This window comes from Lagenorhynchus albirostris, chromosome X, assembly GCF_949774975.1.
Source record: "Lagenorhynchus albirostris chromosome X, mLagAlb1.1, whole genome shotgun sequence".
NCBI lineage: Eukaryota > Metazoa > Chordata > Mammalia > Artiodactyla > Delphinidae > Lagenorhynchus > Lagenorhynchus albirostris.
In genome coordinates, this window is record NC_083116.1 from 89,520,801 (window position 1) to 89,548,305 (window position 27,505).

The 27,505-nt window shown below is 49.2% G+C and overlaps 2 protein-coding genes and 1 long non-coding RNA gene across 4 annotated transcripts; 1 reads left to right on the top strand and 2 right to left on the bottom strand.

Annotated features, from left to right (window-relative positions):
* The first annotated feature begins 3,494 nt into the window (after positions 1-3,494).
* Positions 3,495-21,055, top strand: LOC132513301 (uncharacterized). 2 transcript variants are annotated; one of them, XR_009538432.1, is made up of 5 exons: positions 3,495-3,965; positions 5,527-5,724; positions 16,828-16,924; positions 19,006-19,107; positions 20,863-21,055. It is a non-coding gene; the product is annotated as an uncharacterized LOC132513301 (long non-coding RNA). The 2 variants fall into 2 exon arrangements; XR_009538431.1 differs by lacking the exon at positions 3,495-3,965 and having other exon boundaries at positions 4,216-5,724.
* GATA1 (GATA binding protein 1) lies at positions 5,216-8,048 on the bottom strand. Its single transcript, XM_060137491.1, has 5 exons — positions 7,829-8,048; positions 6,945-7,322; positions 6,690-6,835; positions 6,031-6,156; positions 5,216-5,584 (listed from the first exon to the last, which is right to left on the bottom strand). The coding sequence occupies exons 1-5, from the start codon at positions 8,046-8,048 to the stop codon at positions 5,216-5,218; spliced, it is 1,239 nt and encodes a 412-aa protein (XP_059993474.1).
* GLOD5 (glyoxalase domain containing 5) lies at positions 17,571-27,152 on the bottom strand. The gene is given in 5 exon segments (XM_060137492.1): positions 17,571-17,764; positions 19,041-19,071; positions 19,073-19,191; positions 22,238-22,375; positions 27,090-27,152. Coding segments are annotated over 5 exon segments (480 nt in total). The 3' UTR covers positions 17,571-17,635.
* Positions 27,153-27,505: the final 353 nt, after the last annotated feature.

Genomic DNA, 27,505 nt, shown 5'->3' on the forward strand with positions numbered 1-27,505 from the left:
ATTTATTTATTTTATTTTTGGCTGCATTGGGTTTTCATTGCTGTGCACAGGCTTTCTCTAGTTGTGTCGAGTGGGGGCTACTCTTCATTGTGGTGCATGGGCTTCTCATTGCAGTGGTTTCTCTTGTTGTGGAGCACGGGCTCTAGGCGCGCGGGCTTCAGTAGTTGTGACACTCAGGCTCAGTAGTTGTGGCTCACAGGCTCTAGAGCGCAGGCTCAGTAGTTGTGGCACATGGGCTTAGTTGCTCCGCGGCATGTGGGATCTTCCCGGACCCGGGCTGGAACCCATGTCCCCTGCATTGGCAGGCGGATTCTTAACCACTGCGCCACCAGGGAAGCCCCAATACATGTTTCTTACTCATACAGAATCCACTGTGAATATTTATTACTGGTCATTCATGGACCCAGGCAACTTCCATTTTGCAGTTCTGCTCTCCTCTGAGCCCTTGGAGTTCTCACTATTCAGCAGGTAGATGGGGAAAGAGAAAGTGGGGGACTGTGTGAGAGACTTCTAGGGGCCAGGCCTGGAAGTGTGATATGTCACTCCCACACTCCATGGGTCAGAGCTCTGTCACATGTCCACATCTAACTGTAAGGGAAGTTGGAAAAGTGTGTGAGCTTAGGAAGAAAAGGGACAGGTTTGAAGAGCCTATAGCAGTGCCTGCTACAGGATTCTATAGACTTCACAGAGCTATGCTGTCCTGTGTGGTAGCCACTAGCCACATGGGGCTGCTGAGCTCTTGAAATGTGACTAGTCCAACTTGAGGTGTGCTGTAAGTATAGAATACACACTGGATTTCCAAAAAAATTAGTATAAAAATTAAATATGTCAATAACTTTTATATTGATTGCATATTGAAATGAAATACCATTGATCCTTGAACAACATGGGTTTGAACTGAGTGGGTCACTTATATGCAGCTTTTTTTCAATAAATACTACAGTACTACATGACCTGAGGTTGGTTGAATCCACAGATGTGAAACTGCAGATATGGAGGAACCGAGGATATGGAGGGATGACTATAAAGTTATACACGGATTTTTCTACTGCCTAGGGGTGTCAGCACCCCTAACCACCCTCTCATTGTTAAAGGGTCAACTGTATTTAACTATAGTGGGTAAAGTAAAATATATCATTAAAATTAACTTCACCTGTTTTATTTTTTGCTTTTAATGCAGCTACATGAAAATTTTAAATTACACATGTGACTCATTGTATTTCTTTAGGACAGCGCTGCTATAGAGAATTCTCTTTAAAGTATCAGCACAGGGGTTCTTGTGTAGGTGTAGGGGTTTCTCTATAGGGTCAAGTTAGTGTCTCTTGTCTGGGGTCAGGAGAATGATTCTATTATCTGGTAAGGCAGGTTTGTAGAAAAATATGAAGGTTGGAGGCATTGTATAGAGTGAGAGGGAAGAATGTGAATGCATTTTTTTCTCGTGCAGATTAAGATTAGCTGTTCCTTTAGAGGCCAGAAGGGTGGTTTTCTGTAGAGGGTCAGGCCAGAGGATCACAACATACTCAGGCCAGGTATTTCTGCATGGGATCAGAGCTAGGTTCCCAGAGACTCAGATCAGGTGATCCTATTAGGGGTTAGGCCTGGGGTTCTTGTACAGGCTCCGGACAGGTGATCATTGTGATTCAGATTCTGGATTGTTTAACAAGGTCCGAGCAGAGGTTTCTATGCAGTACAGGTGTTTTTAATTTTTTTTTTGAGGTATGCGGACCTCTCACTGTTGTGGCCTCTCCGGTTGTGGAGCACAGGCTCCGGACGCGCAGGCTCAGCGGCCATGGCTCACGGGCCTAGCCGCTCCGCGGCATGTGGGATCTTCCTGGACCGGGGCACGACCCTATGTCCCCTGTATTGGCAGGTGGACTCTCAACCACTGCGCCACCAGAGAAGCTCCAGGTGTTTTTATACTGGTTCATTTCTTGGATGTCTCTCAAGTCAGAGGTTCCTGTGGAGGGTGAAAGTGGGGTTTTCTGTACCAGCTCAGGACACAAGTTCCTGCTGGGACTCCGAGGGCGGTCCCACGCAGGGTCAGGACAGAGATCCTGTGCAGAGGTAGGACACTGTCACCTTCAGAGATTCAGGTTAGTGTTTCTACTGTTGGCTCAGGACAGTAGCTCCTATGCAAGGCGAGTGTGGGGCTTCTGGGACAAGCCCAGGGCAGGGGCTGTCATAGAGAGTCACAGGGCTTCCTGTGCAGGGTCAGGAGAGTATTTCCAGAGGGGAAGGTTAGGAGTTCCTGTAAAGGATCAGGTAAGAGTTTCCTATAAATGAGTCAAGTTAAGGATTTCTGTTGAGAGTCAGGAAGAGGTTTTCTGCAGAGAGTCTGGTCAGAAGTTCCAGTACAGTTGTATTCAAGGCTTCTTGTAGAGGGTCAGGGCCATGGAGCTAACACAGGATGAGGATGAGAAGCCCTGTACAGTGTCTGGGAAGGAAGTCCTGTGCCAGGTCAGGCCATAGGTGCCTGTATCGGATGAGATATGGGCTTAAAGTAGAGGGTCAGGACCGGCGTCCCTGACACAGGGTCAGGAAAGGGTTTTCTGTGTAAGTTCAAGACTGAGGTTCATGTTGAGAGTTAGTCCATGGGTTCCTTCGTACTCTACGGGGTAGGTCACGAGATCAGGATTGTTGTGCAGAGTGACATCGTCAGGAGTCGTCAACCGTGGAGGCAAGGGCTTCTACACTCAGTCTAGATTTTCTACACTCACTAGATTTTCTTGTGAGCAAAGTATTTTAAAAATGCTACCTGGAGGGCACGGCTCCAGTACAGTGTGAGGACGAGGTATCCTGTCCAAGGTCAAGACAGGATTCCTATAAAGAGATTGAGGCTTGGGGAAAGGGTCAAGACAGGCATTTCTGTTAGGGGTGGTACAGGGACTTCCTTACAGTGTGAGCTCAGAGATTCCTAACCAGAGTAAGGCAGAGGTTCCTGTGCCATATGGGAGGACTGGGGTTACTCCTGTGCAAAGTGAGGGCTGGTGTTCCTGTCCGGACTCAGGATGGGTTTCCTGTTGATAATTAGAGAAAGGTTTCCCTTAGAGTTCCAGAACCAGATTCCTGTACCAGGCTAGGGCACCCGTTCTTATAGGGAGTGAGGACTGGGGTTCCTGAACAAGGCGGGGCCAGGCACATTTCCACACAGGTTCTGAGAGGGGTTTCTTTTTTAAAAATATGTATTTATTATATTTGGTTGCACCAGGTCTTAGTTGCGGCAGGTGGGCTCCTTAGTTGCGGCATGCAGGCTCTTTAGTTGTGGCATGCGAACTCTTAGTTGCAGCATGCATGTGGGATCTAGTTCCCTGACCAGGGATCGAACCCGGGCCCCCTGCATTGATAGCGTGAAGTCTTAGCCACTGGACCACCAGGGAAGTGCCCTGAGAGGGGTTTCTGTTCAAGACGAAGACAGGGGCTCCTCCAGGGTAAGAGGGCTGGGATTCCATGGGGCAGCCAGGCAGGAGGCTTTTACAGGGCCAGCGCGCGCTCCTGTAAGGAGTGTGGACTACTGTGATTCTCGAGTGGGCTAGTGTGGTGACTTGCTGAAGGGGTGCTGTTCTGTTGAGGACAGCTGCTCACGCATACTGTGTTCAGGATGTGCGGGCCCACAGTCCCCACCTCTGGGGCTTCGGGGGGGAGAAGCTGTAAAGAGAAGCAGCCCAGTTAAGTGTGAGCAAGGCTCACTTTGGTAGGGGAGGGTCGCCCATCTAAAATCCACTTCTTAAACTCAGTGTGGTCAGGGCAAGTTCTGAGCCTCAGTTTTTCATTAGTAAAAGGAGCATGAGTGTACTTTCCTTAGTCTTTTTTTTTCACGTATTCATGAACTAAAGCAACTGAAGCCTCTCAGCATTGCCGACCCACAGTGAGCACTCAGTCAAAGGCGCTGCTTGCTGTTAGGAGCCGTTGGGAAGCCTGAGCCATGGAGCCTGGCTAACCCTGTGCCATCAGCTGTGTGGCCTCGGGTGAGCCACTTAACCTGTCTGGCTTAGGATGTCACCTGACTGGGTGACTGTTTCTGTGGAAGCGTTTGTTAAATGGAAGTACAGATGCCACTCTGGGGGGAGCAGTTTACCCAGGTGTGTAGGTGCGTTGGGGAGGGAGATGGTACTGTGGGGAGCTCCCCGACCTCCAGGGTCTAAATATCACCCCCAGAGGCTATTTTGTCCTCCTAATCTACCCCTCTCGTTCTCTACCATTTCCCACAGGGCTGCAGGCTGAGCTGGGCTGAAAGAGATAAGAGATGAGTGACAGGAAGGCCCATGGACAACCTCATGGTCCCATACTGGCCTTCTGACCTTCTTGACAGCTACCATTCCTGCCCCACCCCTTCCTCCCTTTCCTGTCCTCAGCATGTCTAATGTCCCTTGGAAGAAGGTCCCTAGCTTACACCGACTGAAACTATACATGTTAACACTTCCATAAATATGTGTACACAGGGCTGCTCCCATTGTCAGCCACTTAGAGACACTGACATGGCCCACGCCACACAATACGCTCACACACACACACAGACTTGCACAGAAATACTGTCATCACCAGACCCACAGAGACATCCTGACACGCAGACCCTCACAGTCACACTGTTATGCCTCACACACTGTCACACAGTAGTTCTTGTTCAGCTTTCCAAAATGTGTATGGATCTACTTCTGTGCCCAGTGCATATGCTGTCGTGCTGTCTCAAAGGTCACCCGAGTGCTGCACAACCCCATGTGTTTCCTCAGCACACGCTGTCACGGGCACACCTCCACGTCTGCTCACACAGTCACCCGTGCCTGGCCTCTTGCAGGCATCTGGAGTCACGCACATCGTCTCATACAGCCTCATCCCTACTGCCCGCTGCACACCAGCTCTCACCACGACGTGTGGCTGCATGTGCTGTCTCATACAACCTGGACGCCGTCACACGCGGTGTCACATATTCTGTCACAATCGTGAAGCGTTGCGTGCCATCTCACATGGTCATACACGGCAGCCACACACTGTCATCAAAGAATCACGGACACTGATACACAACCCCCCACCACTGTCCTTTATTTAGTCCCACACAGACTCACACATTCAGTTTCAGGACTCTGGTGGTTTTATTTTACAAAAGCTTTGAATGTCCATGCCAAGGCTTGTCTGGGGCCCAGAGGGTTGGGTTGGACAGACATCTGGCTACAAGAGGGGAGGGACACCAACCCCTGCCCTGAGGCCATGGTCTGTGCCCTCATGAGCTGAGTGGGGCCACCACAGTGGTGGTGGTGGGAGGCATGGGGCCTGTGGGGAAGGAGCCTGTGGGTGAGCCCAACAGGGGCCCTGGGAAAGGCATGAGGTGGCTAACAGGCCCTGACAGCACCACGGGGCCCAGGCCTTGGTAGAGGTGGGCAGTGCCAGGTGGGCCCAATGTCAAGCCTGAGGCCACCTCCCCACAATTCCCACTACTGCTGCCCCCAGCCACCACCATGAAGCTGCCAGCTGGCCCTTCAGCTGCTCCTGTACCTCCTAGACTCGATCCCCGTTTCTTTTTTCCTTTTCCAGATGCCTTGCGGTTTCGAGTCTGGATACCATCCTTCCGCATGGTCAGTGGTCGGTTCACCTGCCAAGAGGGAGGCCATGGGTGTTTCCCAACTCCACATCTTGCCTCTGTGTCTCCTCCAGGGATGCTCTCTCCACCCCACTTCTTAAGAATAGGGAATTGGTTCAAGGACTAGGGAGTGCGCCCCTGGTGTGGCACAGGTATCGTCCTCAAGAATCCCGAGGTTGTGAGGCCCTGAGCTTGGCAAAGCCTTTCAGGCTAATGGGAGCTGCCCCTGGTCTAGGACGGGGGAGTGGAAGTTAGCTGATGGTCAAGGGAGGAGGAGGGAGGAGGGAGCAGGAGGAAGAAAGGAGATGAAGGAGTGGAGGAGAGAGGGGTGGGGAAGGTGGAGGGGGCATGGAGGAAGAGGGAGGAGAATAACAAATGGAGAAGGGAAGGGAGAAGGGAGGAGCAGAAGGAAGGGAAGCGGGAGGAGAGGAGGGAGGCTCCGAGGGGCCCCGGGGCACCTGGTGTAGCTTGTAGTAGAGGCCGCAGGCATTGCACACAGGGTCGCCACTGGCGTTTCTCCGCCACAGTGTGGTGGTGGTTGTCTGGCAGTTGGTGCACTGGGTACCTGCCCGTTTGCTGACAATCTGGGGGAGAGAGAATGTGAGGATGAGCACACTGGTGGGTGGAGGACTAAAAGAGGTGAGGGTCAGGTTAAGGCAGGGTTTCTGACAGGGCGAGGGCTGGGGGTTCTGTGTGGGTGAGGACAGGACTTCCTGGCCGGGATAGGGGTTTTGGGTATTATATGGGGGAATACACCAGTAGTACCCAACTTTGGCCATCCACTGGAATCACTTGGGGAGTTAGAAACAGTCCTGATGCCCAGATGGCATCCCAGACCAATTAAACCAATACATGTGGGGAGGGCCCCAGGCCCTAGTGGTTTCGAAGTGCCCCAAGGTGATCCCAGTGTGAAGCTGAGGATGAAAACTGCAGTGCAGGGAGAGGATGGGGTTCCTGCTTGCAGACTGTGAAGATAGGTTGAGGATAGGCGGTCCCATACAAAGCTGGCTTCCTTTGTGGATGGGGAGGGGGTGGGGGATGTGGGTTCTTGTAGAGCGTGAGGACTGGAATCCCTGCACAGGGTGAGCACAGCGGTGGAGGCAGGCCTGGGTCTTACCAGGCGCTTCTTGGGCCGGATGAGGGGCCTGTTCTGCCCGTTCATCTTGTGATAGAGGCCACAGGCATTGCACAGGTAATGGCCTGTCCTGTCCCGCCGCCACAGTGGGGTGGCCGTTGCTCCGCAGTTCACACACTCTCTGGCCTCTGGTGGGGTGGACAGAGGGGAAGAGGGAGCCAGGCTCAGTCCAGCTTCGCCCTAGACCACCACCCCCCCACCAACCTCCACCTCCCAGTCCCTTTTAGAGAACCTCACCACAGGGGGTTAGGGGCAGAGTTCCACGAAGCTTGGGGGAGGAATAGGCTGCTGGATTGAGGGGGCTCCCAGTGGGAGAAAAGAAGGTACTGGAAAAGTCAGGGCCCCCATAGGCACTGCTGGGGACCGGAATTGATGAAGGCAGTGCAGGCCCCAGTGTCAAGAGGTCTGGACTCAGCCGCTCTGTCTTTAAGGTCTCCAGGAAACTGCCGCCGCCTTTCCCATCCAGATCTTCTGGGGCCTGGGGAGGGGAGTCCTCGCGGGTGGGGCATGCAGTCGAGGCAGGGTAGAGCCCGGTCTTGCCATAGGCCCAGCCAGCATATGGTGAGCTCCCTGGGATGCCTTCCATACAGTTGAGCAGTGGGTACACCTGAAAGACTATTGGGGGGTATGGAAAAGGAGGAGGAAAGAAGACGAGCAATCAGTCTAAAGTCATCTTGCTTTCAGGGTCTAATGATGCCCAAGAGCCCCAACATGGTGGCCAAGTTTCCAACCTTTCTGCAGGTGACCAGAATAGCTACTGGCCATTGGGTGACTCCTGGGTCCTGAGCCCCACTGGTCACTCTGGCAACTGAAATAACCTCTAGCCATTTCCAAGTGGGCTTTGAGGATGACTTGTTGGGATTTGGAGCCCATAGATCAGTTGGCAACTCGGGCCACCACCTACTTCCAACATTGCTTCCCAGTATGGCTATCCCAAGATGGCAGGCTGGGGAGCATTGGCATTCCCAGGTCTGGACTTAACTAGGGGTCAGCACAGCCACGTGAAGGCTTCCGGCCATTTTCAGGATGACTTCTTAGTAGGATTCTGCCTTAGCTAAGGGTCTCCATGGCAACCCCAATAACACAGAGCCAGTGCCAAGACAGCTACCCAAAGAAGTTACCTGGGGAGTGTCTGTAGGCCTCAGCATCCCTGTAGTAGGCCAGTGCAGCAGCTGCAGCTGTGGCGGTGCTGGGGGCGGTGGAGGAGGCTGCTGTATCCAAGCCCTCAGGCCCAGAGGGGAAGAAGACTCCCGATTCTGGTGGTGAGGACACCAAGGCAGGGTCCATAAACTGGGGCAGGGGCTCGGAGGTCCCCAGGGCCCCGAGGCCAGAGAACTCCATGGGGCCTCTGGGGTTTGACCTGTGAGAACAGGAGGGGTCCTCAGACACAGAAGCCCTCCTCTCCCCTCTCCACCCTTTCTTCCTTCCTTTCTCCCTCTTCCCACTCCATCCCCTCAATCCTCTTATCCCCCCTTTCCATCTCCCTAGTACCCTCCTCTTGCCTCCTCTCCCCCTCCTCTTCCTCTCTCCCCTCCCTCATCTCTCCCTTATCTTCCACTCCATCCTCTCACTCCCATCCTGCTCCTTTCCCCTTCTTCCTCATTTATCTTTCCTCTCCTCCTCTCCCTCTTCTGTACCCTCCTCTTCCTCCTCTTCCCTTTCTTCTCCTCGCCCTCCTCCCTCCCCCGTCTCTCCCTCCTCCCTCCTCTCAGCTGCCCTTCTTTCTCCTCCTCTTCCCCTTCTTCCTTCTCTTTCTACTCCTGCCTCCCTCCCTCTTCTCTCTTCTTCCCCTCTTCCTCTCGCCCTCCTCCTCTTCTCCCTGGTCCCCCTTCTCTCCCTCCATCTCTTCCTCCTCCACCTCCCCTTTGCTCAGCCACCTCCCCCCTTCCCCTTTCTATATCTGCTCCACTCCTCTCTCCTTCTCCTCCCTTTCCCTCCCCTCCCATCTTTTGTCTTCATCCTTCTCCTCTCCCTCCCCTTCTGCTCATCTCTTTCTCCCTCTCCTCATTTTCTCCTCTCCTCCTCCTCCTCCTCCTCCTCCTCCTCCTCCTCCTCCTCCTCCGCTTCCTCTTCTCCCTCTGCCCCCACACTTTCTCCCCTCCGCCTCTAAAAGAATCGAGGTGGGGTAGGCTGGGGTGTGGAGCCAGAGTCCCTTGAACTCCTTGGTCACCCCCCTGGACCTTGGGGTTCACCCTCCTGTGCTCCCCAACTTCATCCCTATCTGTTGCATCTTGCCTTCTGACTTTCTCAGAAACCCCATGGTTTCCGGCTTGACTCTCCCCTCCCCCACCTCCGTTGGGTCTGCAGACGGAGGGCCCCTCAGTTCCTCCCTGCTCCATGGGGGGGTCAGTACCCCCACTGCTTATCTCTGCCATCCCCGCCCAACTTTTGAAATCACCCCAAGGCCACTGGCTTCCTCTGAGGAGGGGGACAGGTGGGAGGTGTTCCCTCTACCCATACCGTGTCCCCTGGGGAGGTCTGCCATAGTTCTGCTTTCAAGTTCCTTCAGTCCCCACCATCCTCAGGCCTCAGTTTCCCTATCTGCCGGATAGGAGGTGGTGACAGGGCTCGAGCTAAGACTTAGGAGAAGGCAGCTTGGTCTCTCTGCCCGTTTGCCTCTGTCCTTCCCTGTGTGTATCTCTGTCTCCCTGTGTCTCTTTTTTCCTGACCCTGTTTCTTCTCAAGTCTGGCTCTCTGTATTTGCCTCCCATTTTTCTATGCTACCATGATACATCTTGCTCTCTCTTTCTGTGCTTTTATAAATGTTTAATGTTTTTCCTCCTCCCTTTCTCTGTCCTCCCATGTCTCTGTCTGATTGTCTCTCTCCTTCTTTATCTCTCTTTTTATCTCTTTGTTTCTCTATCTCTTTCTTTGCTCTCTGTATCTTTTTCTGTTTCTCTTTTTCCCTCTCCATTCATCTCTCTGAGTGTCTGTACATCTCTCCCACTCTGTTTCTTTCTGCTTGTTTGTCTCTTCCTTAGTCTCTCTCTCTGGGTCCTCTGGCCTTATTTCCATGTCTGTCTGACTACTCACGTACCCATGAACACATCCTCCTGCACACAGCCCCATATGAAGAGGCAAGAAACCTACCCCTGCTCCTGACTTGCCCAATGAATCTGAAGGCCTTGGTCTCCCTGTCTGTAGGGTGGAGTGACAAATACAGAGAAGACCATCTTCCTCCGCTTATGTGACCCATTGTATAGACAGGCTAAGAGTTGGGCCCGGGGTTAGGGGTTGTGCTGGGCTAGAGATGGATCTGTCAGTGTGCCCACCACCAACCTCCTCTAGGGTCCAGGGCACCTGCTGTCTCTCCCTAGGGAGAGTGTCTTGCCTCCTCATCTCCTCATCCATCTCTTTCCTCTCTGTCTCGCCATGATTCTATCTGTATCTCTCTCTGAGTTCCTGTCTTGCTCTCCTTTTCTGTTCCTGGGTCTCCCCCTCTTTCTTGTCTCTCTGTCTCTCTTACTCTTTCTTTGAGTCTCTGTTTTTCTTCTTTCTCTTCATGTCTCTGTCTTTTGCTTCTTTTCTCTCTCTCCATCTCTCTTTGTTCTTTCCTCCCTTCTCTCTGTCTCTGTTTGTCTCTTACTCTTTTTGTCTCTATCACCACTCTTCCTTTATACCCTCATTCTCACCTCACCACCACCCCCAATCTCCCTCCAGCCCCACTGCCCCCCGTCCCTGCACCTTGTACCTTGGTGGGTCCAGGACTGCCCACCCCTCCCATGGCAGGGGCCCAGCCCCGCCACCCCCAGTTATCACTCTCCAGACAGAGATAAAGTTTATCTCGAGGCTGGGGGATATGAAAGCTCCTTATCAGCTGCCCCACTAGAGTAAGTGCTGCCCCAACGGGCAGCAGGCAGCAGGCCGGCACCCTCAACTCTCCTTCCGCCCAGCCCCTCACCCCAGGTAACGTCCCTATCCCAACCCTCAAGGGAGGGTCCCTCGGGACTGAAGGGAGCAGAGCTGGGATATGGGGGCAGATAACTCTTGGGAGAGTTTGAGGTGGAGTTTGAGGATTAGGTATGGGGATGAGGAGTCAGAGGTTTGGAGAACAGCTGTGGAGTTTGGGGTAAGCAGATATGGGTTTGAGGAGCAGAGAAGGATCTGCTTGAAAGGTCCCATTTGGGGATCAGAAATAAGTTGGGAAAGCAGAGGCAGGGTTGGGGATCAGAGCCAAAGTTTGAGAGAAAGTTGAGAAGCTGGAGATGTAGTTTAGGGGTCGGGGTGGATTCCAAGAGTCATGGAAAAGTCTGAGGGTCCAAGTCTGAGGGGAGCGGAGGTGGAATTTGGACAGGCAGGCAGAAATGTGTCTGATGATTAGAGATGGCTTATGGGAGCACAGGAGGAGTTTGAGAACAGAGATAAAATTGGAGTACAGAAAGAGTTGGGGCCAGAGAGGACACCTGGGGGGGACACAAAAATATTTGGGGGCTAAGATGGGGTTTAGGGAAGGCAGACATGAGGATTCATGTGACAGAACAGATTTTGGGGGGGTAGACTTGGTGTTTGGAGTGACAAAGGGTTGGGGCAGAGATGGTTTTAGGGGATCAGAGAGAAGTCACAGGGAACAAATATGGGGTTTGAGAGGTGGAGATGGGGGTAAGAGCGTGGAGCTAGGGTTTGGCAGGCCAGAGACAGGTTTGGGGCGTCAGAGAGAGGATTGGGGGCAGAGACAAGGATGTTGTGGAGTAGACAAGGGCTTGGGGAGCAGAAATAGGTATGGGGGGACAAGAGTGAGCCTTTGTGGAGAATTCAGAGACAGAGACAAGTTTGGGCGAGTGAAAGTCAGATTTGGGGCAGAGGTAGGATTTGGCAGGATGAAAGCATGTTTCAGGGGTCAGAGGTGGGATATGGTGGGCAGAGTTAAGGGATCGGGGGAGCATAGATACCTTGGAAGGAGTGGATGGGAGGCAGGGCAGAGAGAGGTGGGGTTTGGGGAGTAGATTTGGGGTAGAGATGGGGATTGGAAAGACAGAGGTGGTCTGGAGGAGCTGTCAGGGGATTCAGGGGTGGTAGACACTTTGGGGACCAGTGGTGGGTTGGGGAGCCTAGAGCAAGCTGGGGGAATAGCCTTGAAGTAAGGGGCAGCAGGCCCAGGCTTTGCCTTGCTGGGGGCTCTTGAAGGGCTGAGACTGACCTGGGCTGGTTGGTGCAGAGGGTTCAGCTGCTTTGGGGATGTGGCGAGCTCAGTGTGATCCCAGGGGGTGTCCTGGCTGGCCTTGGCCTTTGAGGCTCCCTTCCTCCTTCCCTCCCTCCCTCCCCTCTCCCTCCTCCCTCCTCCCCAGGGAGTGGCTGGTGCCCCAGTGGGTGGGGCGGGCCAGGGGAGGGGGCGGGCCTCCCTCCTGGTGGGGCACCTCTTGGGCAGTGGGGGCCTTCCTCCACCCCACCTGCCCACCTCATGGTTTCTTGGACCCTGTTTGACTTGGGCTTCTGTGGATTTCAGTGTCCAGCCAAACAAAATGGGCTGAAGCCAAGATAAAATGAAAATAGCAGATGTGGTTTCATGACCTCTCTGGGCTTTTCAGTGAGTGTTTGTAAAGCCCCTACTGTGTGCTTAGCCAAGTGTGGGCTGGGCCCTTATGTATGTGTCTTCCTGGCCAAAGGGAGAGGAGGTATGTGACTGTACCCATTTTGCAGGTGACAAGAATGAGGCTCAAAGAGGTTTGGTGGGAATTTGAATCAAGATGTCCGTGGGACATCTTCAGGACCCAGGCCCACCCTGGGGACCAGGCCAGGACTGGCGGGAGGCAGAGGCACATTCACTCAGCGCCCCACTTGGGGCTTACGCCAGCTCCGGCCTGCCCTGGGGCAGCAGATAAGTCTTATCAGATGGAGGCCAGTGTGGCTGTTGGCTCCGCGGTGGTAACAGGCTGTCTTGGGATGGGGGGCGGGGCTCGGTGGGGGACACCCAGGGACAGCGGCCTCAACTTCTCGCCCGCCATGTGGCGTTGGAGGCGGGAAACAGGTGGGACTTGGGGCTGGTTCCTCTGTGGACCCTTGAGTAGGATAGGGTGGGGGAAGGGAAGGAGGATTGAAGGGATAGAGAAGGGAGAGAGGCAGAGAGACAGAGAGATGGGAATGGGGAGATGCAGATAAACAGAGAGAAAGAGACCTAGAGCTGGGAGGAGACAGAGGGCACAGAAAGGAATGAGAGACAGAAGGGTGAGAGATGCACAGAGAGAGTCGGAGACAGTTACGGACAGATAGAAAGGGGGCAAAGAGAGCGGGAGGCAGGTAGAGATGGACAGAAGGGGAAAGATAAAGCCTGAAAGTGACAGAGGCCAAGGATACAGGTGGAGAAACTGAGAAGGGAGAAAAAGATGATGTAGAGAGGGGGACAGAGACAGAGATTCAGAAACAGAGAGTCTGAGAGGAAGTCCATGAGACCCCAGGTAGCAGCCTGGGGTATGCCCTGGGCAGATGGTGCCAGGGTGGGGTGGGAGGGGGTGTGGATTGATGTGGACCCATGTGGCCTGTGGCTCTGCCCTCAACTTGCTGAGAGGGACCTCCAGTCACTGGACCCCTGCGCCTCAGTCCCCACCTTGTTGCCCTGTCCTGCCTCCCCCAAATAGTAACAACGGTGACAAGGACCAGTGTCTCATTGCTGACACAGACCTGTGCCTGGCCTGTTCTGGGCACTTTCCCCATGTAAAATCATTGCACACACATGTATGCAGTAGGTGTCCAACTTGGGTCCCTGTAGTGGGTAAGACTAACCAGTCAATGGCCCTGGGACTCCATGGGACAGGGAGCTCCCCTGACCACCCATTCTGTAGATGAGGAGACTGAGACCCACCAAGGGCAGAGGGCAAGGATGGAGCCCTGGGTCAGTAGGGTCTGCTCAGTCACTGGCCCACCCCAGAGGGGGTTTACCATCCTCATCTTACCTCTCTGGGCCTCAGTGTCCTCATATGCAAAATGGGAGATTTGAGGAGGAAAGAGAGCAAGGCCATTTATTGAGCTCCTGCTCTGTGCCCCACTCTGTGCCAAGCCCTTGTCAGTAAGAACAAGGACAAAGACTCCTCTGACTCAAGTGGCGATGGTTTCAGGACATCCACTCTGGAGCCAGTCCACCCTCATTTATAGGCTGCCCTTATCACCAACTGGCGTGTGGCCTTGGGTGAGTTACTGTCCCCTCTGGACCTCAGTTCCTCATCTGAAGAGATGGGGTAATAATAGCGGCTACTCCATAGGGTGATTAGGGTGACTAAATGAGATTTAATCCATTAAGTGATTTTAACTCATTTGATTCTGAAATCTCAATAAATATTAAGTATTCTTATTTATTCATTGAGTACCTGCTGTATACGAAGGATAGTATTTGGCCCTTTTTTATCAGCACTACTACTAATTCTAGTACTAATGCTAATAATATGCTGACACCAATACCAGTACTAATTCTAATTACTACTATTCTAATATTGATATGAGCACTAATGCTAGTTTTCATAGTGACAATAATAATAATACTAACTGTAATCTAACACGAGTACTTTATGAATATTAATACTAATTCTAGAACTAATATTCATTTTAATTCTATCAACAACGCTAATGGTAATAATAATAATAATTCTGATACTAATACTTTTCCTAGCATTAATATAATAACAACAGCAGCATTATTTTGCCCTGCCACCCTAGGCACTGTGCTAAATGTTCTTCATGCATAATTTTATCCTATTCTCACCAGGTCCTTGTGGTATAAGTGCATATAATTGCCCCCATCTAGACTGGGAGTAGGTGCAGAGAAATGATGTTCGTCTAAGGCCCTGGGTTCTTGTCTCAGCTCTGACTGATTTGTTGCATGATTCCTGGGGAGGCCACCCTCTGAGCCTTAGTTTCTTTGCCTGGAAAATGGGTATAATCATAGAATCCACCTCAAATGTTGTTGAAAGGCCACTCAACACAGGGCCTGCCTGCATGCCATAAATGGTGAGCTCTGTAGTGGTAACTCTCCTCATTGTTACTATTACTAGAAATAGCGGTTGCAATGTTGGGATGAGGTAGGGAAAGCTGCCCCCCCTTGGGAAGGGCAGGCTGGAGGCATGTCTCAGACAAGGGTTTGGCTGCTGGACCTACAGTCCATTTCTTCATAACTGGAGCAGAGAAAGGGCTCAGGAAGGGAAGTAAAGGGTGGGGAGTGGGGGCCTCAGGGCTCTGCCTCCATCAAGGGCCAAAACCCTGTGGCTCTGAGGCCAGGCCTCACCCCATTCCCTCCCCCATCCCTGTGGAGGGGGCATAGGCCCAGAAGCCTGTGGCGGCAGTTCAGCCAGCAGGGAGGCAGCTGGGAGTGGGCAGATAAGGGAATCGGCAGGGCCAGGCCAGGCTTTGGGGGAGACCGACGAGGGTGGGGGCAGGGGTGGGGGTGGGTGTTTGGGCCAAGCATCCTTTCCATCAGGCCTCCATTTGAGACTCAGCCCCAACGGCCTTTCTTCCCCTCTCTTCCCGGAAGCCTTCCCTGACTTGTTCCCTCCCTCCTGGCATCTTCTGGGGCTCCAGAGCTTGGTCCAAGCCCATGGCATTTGGATTATTCTTGTCTAAATCCTACTTGGTCATGGTGTATAATCCTTTTATATGTTACTGAATTCTATTTACTAGTATTTTGTTGAAGATTTTTGTATCTATATTCAAAAGAGATACTGGTCTATAGTTGTCTTTTCTAATTATGTCTTTGGTTTTGGTATGAAGTAATGATGGCCTCATAAGTTCATTCCCTTTTATTGCCAAGTGATAGTCCATGGAATCGATATACTATAGTCTGGTTAACCATTCATCTGCTGATGGACATCTGGGTTGTTTTCAGTCTTTTTCTTATTACAGCAAACCTGTAACTTACAAACTCGTATGTCTTTCTCTGTGCACACACACGTGGAAGAGTTTTTTCCTGGGGCAGGGGATACCAGTCTATCCATCCATCCACCTACCCAACCATCTATCCATCCACCCATCCGCCTACCCATTCATTTATCCACCCATTTGCTGCCCTTCCTTCCTTCTTTCCTCCCTTCCATTCTTTCCTTCCTTCCTTCCATAAATCATCTATCTCTAGGCATATAACATCTGGGTCCAAGACAAGCTGTTTTGTAAAAATAGGCAGGAAACCTGCTACAGCCTTTGGCAAAGCCTTTCGTGTGCTGAAACTCACATCCTTAACCATCCTCTATTCCCAACATTTTGGGGACTCCCTGGGGGGAGTTTACTCAGAGGGCGTGGCTGAACTACCACCTGGAGACTGTTCAGAGACCAGAGTCCACAGGACTAGGGGCTCCCTCACCTCCAGGAGATCCTCATATGTACTCCTTCATCCATCTCTTATTTGCTCAGGGACCGTACTCTCCCCTTTCCTCTTTTCCGGCCTCATTTGCTGTTTCCTCCTCTTGTTCCAGAACTCTAAATGTCCCTGGGCCTCTTCTCTAGTTGACATTTTCTCTCTTGGTGAACTCATCCAGTCTCCGTCTTCAGAGTATCTCCAGAATCTAACCATTTTTTTTATCACCTCCCCTGCGAGCACCAGGATCGCTCACCTGGACCACTGCAGTGGCCTCCTCCTCAGGGTCCCCCAGCTTCCACCCTCAACCCTGCAGTCCATTTTCCTCACAGCAGCCAGAGGAAGCCTGTTAAATCCTAAGTCAGATCATGGACCTCCTCTGCTCAAGACCCTCCTGCGGCTCCCCTGTCATTCAGAGTAAAAGCCAGAGTCCTCTCCATGGCCCGTGAGGCCCCACGTGATCTGTGCCTCCACTTCTCCCACCTCACCTCCTGCCGCTCCCCCTCACTCACTCTGCTCCACTGCACGGCCTCCTCCTCACTGTTCCTCACACATATTAGCCACGGCGCCTTCATGCCTCAGGGCCTTTGTACTGGCTGTACTCTCTGCCTGGTATGCTCTTCCTCCAGCTATTGGCTCGGCTCCCTCCCTCATCTCTTCAGGTCTGTGCTCAAATGTCTCCTTAGTGAGGTTTCCCCTGACCATCCCATTACACATTGGAAACTGCCCCAGTGATTTTTATCTGTGTCACCACTTTTCCATATTTTCTTTTTCTCCAAAGCACTTATCCTCTAACACCCTTGATATTTTCCTTACTTAATATTATTTCTTTTCTGTCTCTCCCACTAGAATGGCAGCTCCACAAACATAGATGTGCTTATCTCTTCTGTTCAACACTGTGTCTCCAATGCCTGGAACAGGGCCAAGCACGCAGTAGGTGCTCAATGTATGTTTATTGGTTGGTTGACTGAGTAAATGGTGGGGGAAGGGAACAGAAACAGAGGAAATTTGTTCTTGTCCCATCTGTCTACTCTGTCAGGAGCTGAGCCTCAGTTGAGATGAGTCTGAATGTACCAGATCCAAAGGTAGAAAGTGCCACATTCCCCGGGGATGAGACCAGCTAAGGCGCTCCAGGACGAGGTAGTATCATCTGGGCTGTGAAGGCCCCATGGGAATCACAGAGATCTTGGGGTTCAGTCAAGCCAATGTGGTGGAGGAAACAGCAGGCAGCACTTGGAAGGAGTGAGATGAATCAAAAAGGGTGAAAAAGGATGGGCTCACTGACAAGGAGAAATCTGTCAGGGGCCTTGAATCCGAAGGCGATGACCCTAAATTTGGTCCTCAACGATGTCATACCCTGGTCACTGACCCCCAAACAGCTCAGAGACCTCACGTCCTAGACAAACACCCATACATAAAGCTGAAACAGTAATTAATGAAGAGCTCATATTAATTGAAAGTTATTAATTTATTGGGGCAGCTTGGATGGAGGACACTCAGACATGTTGGTCCCAAACCTGCCTCAGATCTTCCAGCAGGATGTGTGAAGTGCCTAAGTCCTCAGTTCTTAGAGGTTTCTGGGCCTGGGCAAGGGTTTGCAGGAAGGAAGGGAAAGGGCGACATAGCAGGGGACAAGATGGCAGAGAGCTAGCCTCCATCACAAGGAGATGTAGTTGGACACCTCAGTGAGGTTTCTGTCAGGGTCTTGGAAGTAGATGGACATACTTTTGCCCCCTTTTTCCCCCATGCTGGGGACTGGACCCTCCTCAATGGGGACATCACAAGCCTGAAATGGGAGGAGAGAACAAAAGTCATTCATCACAGTCCATGTGTGGGACCAAAATTTCATTCTTTACAGTGGCCTAGAAGACCCCTGTATCTTTCTCACTTCATCTCCTACCATTCTCCCCTCCCTCACCCTGCTCCAGCTACTTACTAGCTTTATGACCTCAAGAAGAGTACCTAACTGCTCTGTACCTCAGTTTCCTCATCTGTCAAATGGGGATGATAATGTACCTAGTGTTATCTAGTAAGTGGCAGAGTCAGAATTCAAACCCAGGCAAGTCTGGGCCAAAGTCCATACCCTTAATCCCGATGCTTTACCCACTTTCCTTCCAAACCAGACTTTTTCACTGATATTTTCCAAAGCAGTCCAGGTCAATTTGCATGAAGTGTATTTAATACCTCAATCTGTGTTCCCCAAAAGGAGAACAAATGACCCCTTCAAATGAAATCATTTTAAGTATTACAAGGACACTAAATTAAATAACAGTGAGTCAGAAATTATTCCCTCTTCAATCCTCTTTCAGTCCTCTGATTATACAAAGAAGAAAGCCTCTGGTGGATGCGAAGTCCTTAACCACTTGCCAAATCTAAATTTGTCAGGCCCAGAGAGTGGGGCAATGGAAGTGGCTATAATCTAATGGCATTGTGATGCTTTTATAGCTGTTTGTTTTTACAGTTACCTCCCCTTTATGCCAAGATATAATGGGTTTTCATTTACTTGAACATTTTCTTTTTACATAAATGTATTTATATAAATAGAGTTTAGGTATAATTTTTTTCACAAGGGTGATGTAAAGTTTTCTTTTAAAATACATTTGTGGGCTTCCCTGGTGTCGCAGTGGTTGAGAATCCGCCTGCCAATGCAGGGGACATGGGTTCGATCTCTGGTCTGGGAAGATCCTCCTAAGCCTGTGCTCCACAACTACTGAGGCTGTGCTCTAGAGTCCGCGAGCCACAACGACTGAGCCCGCGTGCTGCAACTACTGAAGCCTGCATGCCTAGAGCCCGTGCTCCGCAACAAGAGAAGCCACCACAATGAGAAGCCCGCACGCTGCAACGAAGACCCAACACAGCCAAAAATAAATCAAATAAGTTTATTTAAAAAAAATACATTTGCTTACAGGGAAAAATGATGTCAATAAAAATAGTGAATAAACAATTGTGCATAGATCTTATCTGGATGTGATGAAACCTGTTATGTCTGAAGTTTGAGTCATGCTTCTGTTTTCACTGCATCTGCAGCAGCTTTCTCAAAAGAGGATGGAAGTCTGACTCACCGCGAGGTGCTGGACCATTTCCTTCAAAGGCTGTGATCAAGCATATATCCAGGGAGCCAGGGACTGGGTGAGCGGCTTTGGGTTCAAATTCCTTTCCTGCCTCATGGAGGTTAAATTTCTGGTCTCCAAAACACAATGCTTTCCGGTCTCCCTATTTGGGGAGAGAAAACAACCTGGAACTAAACCTCCAAGATGAGTGTGAGGCAAAGCCCCCTACCTACCCCAACAAGGTTAAAAAATAAAAAGTAGAACAAGGTTTTTGATGAAAAACAGCAGCCCGTTGTCCCACACTTGTCTCATTCCCTAGAGGCAAACTGCTTTCAACGTGTGTATATGTTTCTTCTGGAAATTATTTCCATACCTCCAAATGATATGTTTATACTACCCATGGCAGAGACTGCAATCTGTCTACTTAATATACATTTCTCCCCTTTTCTTTTAAACACAACCCAAGTTTCAGTGGGGTTTATTGTACACCCAGCTTTAAAAACCTGCATTTCCCAGCATTCCTTGCTGGGTGACCATGTAAGACGAGGCGATGAGATGTCCGCAGAGGCTGTGAGCAGTGCATCTGGGAACCTCCCCACCCCACTAAGCTGATGCTTTTTGCCCACTCACTTCCTCCTTCCAGCCACTGCCCGAGCCCTTCCTGCCTACCTCTGGACTGATTGTTGAATGAGAGAAAAAGAAAACTCTATTTTATTTAACCCGCTGGTAGTTAAATTTTCTCCCACATGCCTCCAAACAATCCCTAACTGATGTGCCACTATGTCTTGATTTAGCAACTTCAGACATTTTCTATCCTTTCCCTGTTAAGATAAATGAGAATTTAGCTCATCCACATTACTACCCCTCCCAACGAAATTCTGTCATCGGTTTTAGCTCATCTTTTGGTTCCTTTACAATTTTAAAATAACCCACTTTCGTCTTTATGTTTTGATGGACGAACATAGTATCTCATTGGCCCGACTATCCTCTTCATCCTGCCTCCCTCTCCTGTGCCTCTCAACTTCTGCCATTTTTTAAAAAATCATTTTATGTCCCTTTCATCTCACCATGATGGATACTACATCCATTCTATCAGAAAATGACTTTATTTCACTTGAATGATAGTTCGGCTGAGTATAGAATTTGAGGTTGTAGGTTATTTTCCTGCAGCCTTTTATTTTTTATTTAAAAATTTTAATATTTTACTTTTTAAAATAAATGTATTTTATTTATTTATTTTGGGTCTTCATTGCTGTGTTGGGGCTTTCTCTAGTTGTGGTGAGTGGGGTCTACTCTTCTATGCAGTGCGCAGGCTCTAGGCATGCGCAGTAGTTGCAGCACGCAGGCTTCAGTAGTTGCAGCACTCGGGCTCAGTAGTTGTGGCTCACGGGCTCTAGAGCGCAAGCTCAGTAGTTGTGGTGCACGGGCTTAGTTGCTCCGCGGCACGTGGGATCTTCCTGGACCAGGGATCGAACCCATGTTGCCTTCATTGGCAGATGGATTCTTAACCACTGCGCCACCAGGGAAGTCCCTATTTTTTTATTTTTTTAAAAAATATTTATTTATTTGGCTGTGCCAGGTCTTAGCTGCAGCGTGCAGGATCTTTTTTTTCAGTTGTGGCATACAGGCTCTTAGTTGAGGCATGCATGTGAGATCTAGTTCCCTGACCAGGGATCAAACCCGGGCCCTCTGCATTGGGAGTGCAGAGTCTTAACTGCTGGACCACCAGGGAAGTCCCCTCACAGCCTTTTAAATATGTGGCTTTGTTGTCTTCCTGAATCTGGTATTGCTGATAAGAAGTCTGATGTTAATCTGTTTTTCATTCTTTTTATAGATGATGCACCCACCCTCCACTACTGCAGCTCTTAGGACTTTTCTTGATCCTAGATATACTGAAATTTCACTCAAGTGTGTCCAAATAACGGGGGTTGAGGCTTCATATGCCTCACTATCATTGTTGGGCCACGCAAGACCCTTCTCTAGTTTTATTTGTATGTTTAATCTTTTTATCTCCATTCTTCATTCCTGTCCCCACCCTGGGCAATGATTTTAATGTGTTTGATGTTCATCCTTTGGTTTTTCATAAGTTATTGTAAAAAGTGTATTTTTTTATGTGTGTATGTTATAAATGGTACCATGCTATAGACCTGATTTGGCTTCTTCATTTTTCATTCAGCATGATCTTTTAAGAGCTGTCTGTCTTGCTATGTATATATCCAGTCTGATATTGCATAATTCTATTTTTATGCATAGCATTCTGTGTTAGTTTTACATTTTTTACCCTGTTTGCCATTCCATGGGCCCCTTCAGTTTAAGACACATTCAGTGTCTGTGCATCTCCCACTTTTGAAGTTCCAAATTCTCAAGGATTGTAGTCAATCTCTGGAAACCTCCTTTTTACCTTGAAGCTCTTTTTCTTGAGACCTTTCCTTCTGATCCAAACTGGACTGATTGTTTTCTAGGTATCTTTCTGGATCTTCCTCTTGGGATCCACGGTGTCCTGACTTTTATGTCTTTCTTTTTCCTGGATTAAGCACTCATTTTGATATAGCATATTCTCAAGTAATTTTCAAAGCAAGTAGACAAAGTTTCTGCATCTTTTTATGTCTAAGAATGTTTCATTCTGTACTCACCTTGATTAATAGCTTGGTCACAGAATTCTAGGTTGAAATGTTTTCCCTCAGAATCTTGAAGTTGTTCTTCAATTGTCTTCTGGTCTCTGACTCTTGGGAAATCTGAAATCTGCATATTTCCTTTTCCTTTGTAGTTGAACTACTTTTCTTTTTAACCTCTCTGAAAGCTTCTAGGAGATTTGTTTTTATTTTGATGTTCTGTAATTTCATAGGAACATATCTAGGTGTCAGTGTGCCAGATACTCAGTTAACCCTTTCCATATAAAGACTGGAAAGTTCTCTTGCATTATTCTATGGTAATTTCTTCCCTTCCTTTTTTCTCCATTCTCTCTCTGGAAGTCCTACTATTCAGAGTTTGGAATCTCCTCCATTGATCCTTTAAATTTTTCTCACAGATTCTTGTGTGTGTGTGTGTGTGTGTGTGTGTGTGCGCGCGCATGTGTGTGTGTGTGCACACGCGTGTGTGTGTGCGCACGCGTGTGTGTGTGTGTGCGCTTTGGAGTTTTAAGTTACTTTTTAAAATAGTATAATCAAGTTTTACCCCACCTGCAATTTGGCATTTGGGGAAGTGATTACCTTGAAAGTCATGACCTCCATGCCCAGGATCTTAGAATAAAACATAGAGGTGTCTTTGATGCTCTTTACTGTCATCACAATGTGGTCAAGTTTATGGATAAGACACAGGGAAGGGGTCTGACTGTTGTCCCTCCATGACTAAAAAAAGAGAAAAAAGAGAAGAGACCACACTGCCACTAGTCACACCCATGTTTCCTGTGTTTCCTTCTCCCCACCTCCTCTCACCTCCTCGGTGACTATACTTCCTTCTACCCCCATTTCAAGGGGAAAGTCCTGGGAGGAATCTTCAGTACTTATTGCTCATGTGTAGATTCATAAGAGTCCATGTGTCTGCCATGACCACTCTCCACTGTTTTCTTGTTCTTTTCCTCCTTCCAGAGGGATAGAGGTGAAGATAGGGGAGTGGAGACCGAAACCAAACTCTCCCTTGTTTTCCCTGAGCTGGAATTGATCTCTTTTGAAAGAAATGATAAGACACAGAGGAGGCCCAACCCCATGAGTACAAGCCCTTTATTGGCCAATTTAACCCAGTCCCCTCCTTTCTCACTCTACAGTTACGATAACAGAGGACAGGACAAGAAGGGAGCATCTCAGATGCAATAAATGTTTCTGGGCATGTGTGCCTACAGATCAACCTTGACACCCAGTGGGAGGGCACACCGCCCCACCCCTCACTTCCTGCCTTCAGCACACCTCCCACCAGATCTTTCTCTTGATTCGCATTCTTTAGTAATTTGTATATTTACATTTCATCTGCTACAGGATTATAAGATGCCTGTGCACTATAAGTTGCAGAGTATAGTGGTTAAAATAACAGATTCTGGAGCCAGACTGACATTTTACTCTCTGTGCCTTGGTTTCCCCTTCTGGAAAGTGGGCATGATTTTATATGTGTTTTATAGGACTGCTGTGAACAATTTTAAAAAAACGAGTTGGGGGGAATTCCCTGGTGGTCCAGTGGTTAGGATTCAGCTCTCACTGCCAGGGACCCAGGTTCGATCCCTGGTCGGGGAACTAAGATCCCACAGGCTGGTGTGTGTGTGTGTGTGTGTGAGGGGGGTGACCAAAAAAAAGGGGGGGGGCTTAGGACAATGCCTGACATAGCAAGTGCTGTAAGAGTTAACAATGACGATGATGATGTCATGGTCATCTTGTTAAATTTCCAGACTCTCTACCATGACCCCCAATCTCTACGGCCTCATCCATTGCTCTTGAACTCCAAGCCACATTGTTCTTTTGCCTGTTCCTCATAAAGGCCATCCTTGTACCTTTAGCCCTCAGGCCCTTATTTTTTATTTATTTTATTTATTTTTGGCTGCGTTGGGTCTTCGTTGCTGTGCGCGGGCTTTCTCTAGTTGCGGTGAGCGGGGGCTACTCTTCGTTGCGGTGCGCAGCCTTCTCATTGTGGTGGCTTCTCTTGTTGCAGAGCACAGGCTCTAGGCACGCGGGCTTCAGTAGTTGTGGCACGCGGGCTCTAGAGCGCAGGCTCAGTAGTTGTGGTGCATGGGCTTAGTTGCTCCGCGGCATGTGGGATCTTCCCGGACCAGGCCTCGAACCCATGTCCCCTGCATTGGCAAGCGGATTCTTAACCACTGCGCCACCAGGGAAGTCCCAGGCCCTTATTTTATTTTTATTTTTTTGCGGTACGTGGGCCTCTCACTGTTGTGGCCTCTCCTGTTGTGGAGCACAGGCTCTGGACGCGCAGGCTCAGCGGCCATGGCTCATGGGCCCAGACGCTCCGCGGCATGTGGGATCTTCCCGGACCGGGACACGAACCCATGTCCCCTGCATCGGTAGGCAGACTCTCAACCACTGCGCCACGAGGGAAGCCCCCAGGCCCTTATTTTTAAATTAATTTTTATTGGAGTATAGTTGCTTTACAATGTTGTGTTAGTTTCTGCTGTACAGCAAAGTTAATCAGCTATATGTACACATATATCCCTTCTTTTTTGGATTTCCTTCCCATTTAGGTCACCACAGAACACTGAATAGAGTTCCCTGTGCTATACAGTAGGTTCCCATTAGTTATCTATTTTATACATAGTAGTGTATATATGTCAATCCCAATCTCCCAGTTCATTCCACCCTCCCTTTCCCCCTTGGTATCCATACGTTTGTTCTCTACATCTGTGTCTCTATTTCTGCTTTGCAAGTAAGTTCATCTGTACCATTTTCCTAGACCCCACATATAAACAATATTATATGATATTTGTTTTTCTCTTTGTGACTTACTTCACTCTGTATAACAGTCTCTAGGTCCATCCATGTCTCTGCAAATGGCACAATTTCGTTCCATTTTATGGCTGAGTAATATTCCATTGTATACCTGTACCACACTTCTTTATCCATTCATCTGTTGATGGACATTTAGGTTGCTTCCGTGTCCTGGCTGTTGTAAATAGTGCTGCAATGAACATTGGGGTGCATGTATCTTTTTGAATTATGGTTTTCTCCAGGAATATGTCCAAGAGTGGGATTGCTAGGTCATATGGTAGCTCTATTTTTAGTTTTTTAAGGAACCTTCATACTGTTCTCCATAGTAGCTGTACCAATTTACATTCCCACCAACAGTGTAGGAGGGTTCCCTTTTCTCCACATCCTCTCCGTCATTTATTGTTTGTGGATTTTTTGATGATGGCCATTCTGACCAGTGTGGGCCTCAAAGCCTTTTGCGCATGCTAATATCTGTCTCCCTGATTAGAATATCAGCTTCGTAAGAGCAGAGATTTCTGTTTTGTTCCCCACTGAATCCCAGACAACTAGCAGATGTTCAATAATATTTGTTCAGTTAATGAATATCTACTACAATAATTAGGCCCCGTGCCTGGCACAAATCTGACTTCTATTCTATTCTATTCCATTCCACCATGCTATACCATTCCACCCTATGCTATTTTATCCTGTTCTATTCTACTGTGTTCAATTCCATTTCAAACCATTACATTTTAAACAGTTGATTTCACTTGAGCCCCAGCTTTAAAAAAGTACTATGCTTTTCTATTTTCATGAGTGAAGGAGGCATTAGCAAAATTCCTGAGTTCTGCTGTCCTCATGGATATAGAGGATACATATGAACACAGAAGCAGTAGAATGAGAAAATGACTGATGTTTGGGCTTCATTGAAAATAAAGTCATATGTTTAAAAAAGTCTTATTAACCTTTTAATGTCTGTAGGATTCGTAATAGCACTCCCTTTTCAGTCCTGATATTGGTATTCTATACTTTTTCTCTTAATTTATTAAGAGGAAAAAACAGAAATTACTAATAGGTTATTAATCTGTTCAAGGAACCAATTTTTGACTTTATTGATTTTCTCTGTTGTATGTTTGTTTTCCAATTTACCAGTTTCTGCTCTTATCTTTATAATTTCCTTCCTTCCACTTTCTCAGGTTCAATTTGCTGTTATTTTCCAGACTCTGATATGAAATCTTAGGTACTTGATTTTCAACTTTTCTGATCTATAGGCATTTAGAGCTACAGATTTCCCCTAAGCACTGCTTTAGCCACATCCCCCAACTTTGATCAATTTTTGGAAATCAGCTCAACCTACTCCTCCCATTATTCAATGCCCTGCTAGCTCATTCACTCCCCGGATTCTGGTTTGCAGATGCAGAGCTCCATCCTTGCAAGTTCAAGGGTAAGCAAAGCTGGCTCTCTTAAGGAACTGGAAGAAGGCCCATGTGGCTTAGAATCCAAGAGTGAGACAGGAGGAGAAGGGGAAGACAGGGCCAGATCATGCAAGGTTTTCAAGGCGAGGTTAGGGAGGCTGGTTTTGAAAAAGATGACTGAAGAAAAATGCACAGCCTAAAAGTTGCGGGTTATGCTTTATCTCAGGACCTTACTGAGGACTGAGGACTGTAGCCCAGGAGACAGCCTCGCAGATAGCTCTCAGGAACTGCCCCAAAGAGGTAAGGGAGGAGCCTGGATATATAAGAATTTTTGCTGAAAAAAAACCCCAAAACAACCATGTAGTCAAACATCAAAAGATTGCTGCTAATCACAAAAAGCAGACATTCCAAGTTAATGATTTTAGTGCTTTATGTATGAGAAGATGCAAGAGTCTGGGCTCATTGAAATCATTTCTCAGATATGCATGTTAACTATCTAGGGCCAGTATCCTGTTTTTCTCTGTCCTAAATTCCTCCAGGGCGCACTGCTGCGGGTACAGTGGCTGATGGCTTGAGGGCAGGCAACATTCATTGTTTACTGGAATGGCAGGCAGCTTCCCTTTCCACAGCAAGACATAGTAATCACTTAAGCTTACAGTGTGCCAAACCTTGTTCTAAGCACTACACAAAATATAATCCACTTTATTCGTCACAACAACCGTATGTGTATATACGTATATTATATATGTAAATATATATAAACTAGAGTATCCAAAATATGATTCTCTCCCTCCTGCCTCCTCCACAGGGAAGGCTTCTATCTTTCAACAAAGTCCTCTTCAAAGTCTCCTTCAGGGTGCCAGGGACCCCTGGAATTCTTCTAGCAAACCTCAAGGTCAGCGCTGTTTCCTGGCCCCTCCCCGCCTCACCCCACCCCATCCAGATGGCCCTGGCTGAACTGGCTCCCCGGAACCGCCCCGAGGGAGCCGGGAGCCGAGTGAAGCAGCAGCCCACTCCTGGCAGACGTGCTGATGGCAGACTGTGTGTTAGAACAGGGACTTTCCGTGTCCCTCTGCTGCCCTCTGCTTGTCTTAGAAAGAGGAGGGAAGAGAGGACGGGAAAATGGATGAAAGCACACCGGGATAGCCCGCATGAAAGGGAAGCAGGTTACCAGGCCCGGCTGGGAACGCCCAGCCTTGGTGCCAATACCAGTGCCCCAGACCCCCATGGGCCACGCTGTTCACCTGCTTCTCCGAAATCCTGCTCCACATCCTGGCTGGCAGCCTGGAGGGCAGATGGCGCAGCATGGTAGGCTTCCTTGCCCCCGGCCTCTGGACAACCCTCTGGCTCAGTGCCTGGAGATCAAGGGGCAGGAATGGGAGGGCCACGGACCGGGGACTGCTGGTGTTGACCGAGGTAGATGGGGCAAGTATAAGGACTCTGACATAAAACTCAGCGCCTCGAAAGTAAAAGCTTAAGGTGTGTTTTAGCCAGCTCAGGCCACCATAATGTAGCACTATAGACAGGGTGGCCAAAACAACAGAAATTTATTTTCTTACCATTCTGGAGGCCAGAAGTCCAAGATCAGAGTGCCAGCATGGTTGGGTTCTGGTGACATCTCTCTTCCTGGCTTGCAGATGGCCACCTTCTTGCCATGTCC

Coding starts and splice junctions, on each gene's coding strand:
- GATA1 (XM_060137491.1), bottom strand. CDS start 8,048: ATGGAGTTCTCTGGCCTCGGGGCCCTGGGGACCTCCGAGCCCCTGCCC. Junction 7,323..7,828: donor GGCCTACAGACACTCCCCAG/GTAACTTCTTTG, acceptor ACCCCCCAATAG/TCTTTCAGGTGTACCCACTG. Junction 5,585..6,030: donor TCTACTACAAGCTACACCAG/GTGCCCCGGGGC, acceptor CCCTCTTGGCAG/GTGAACCGACCACTGACCAT.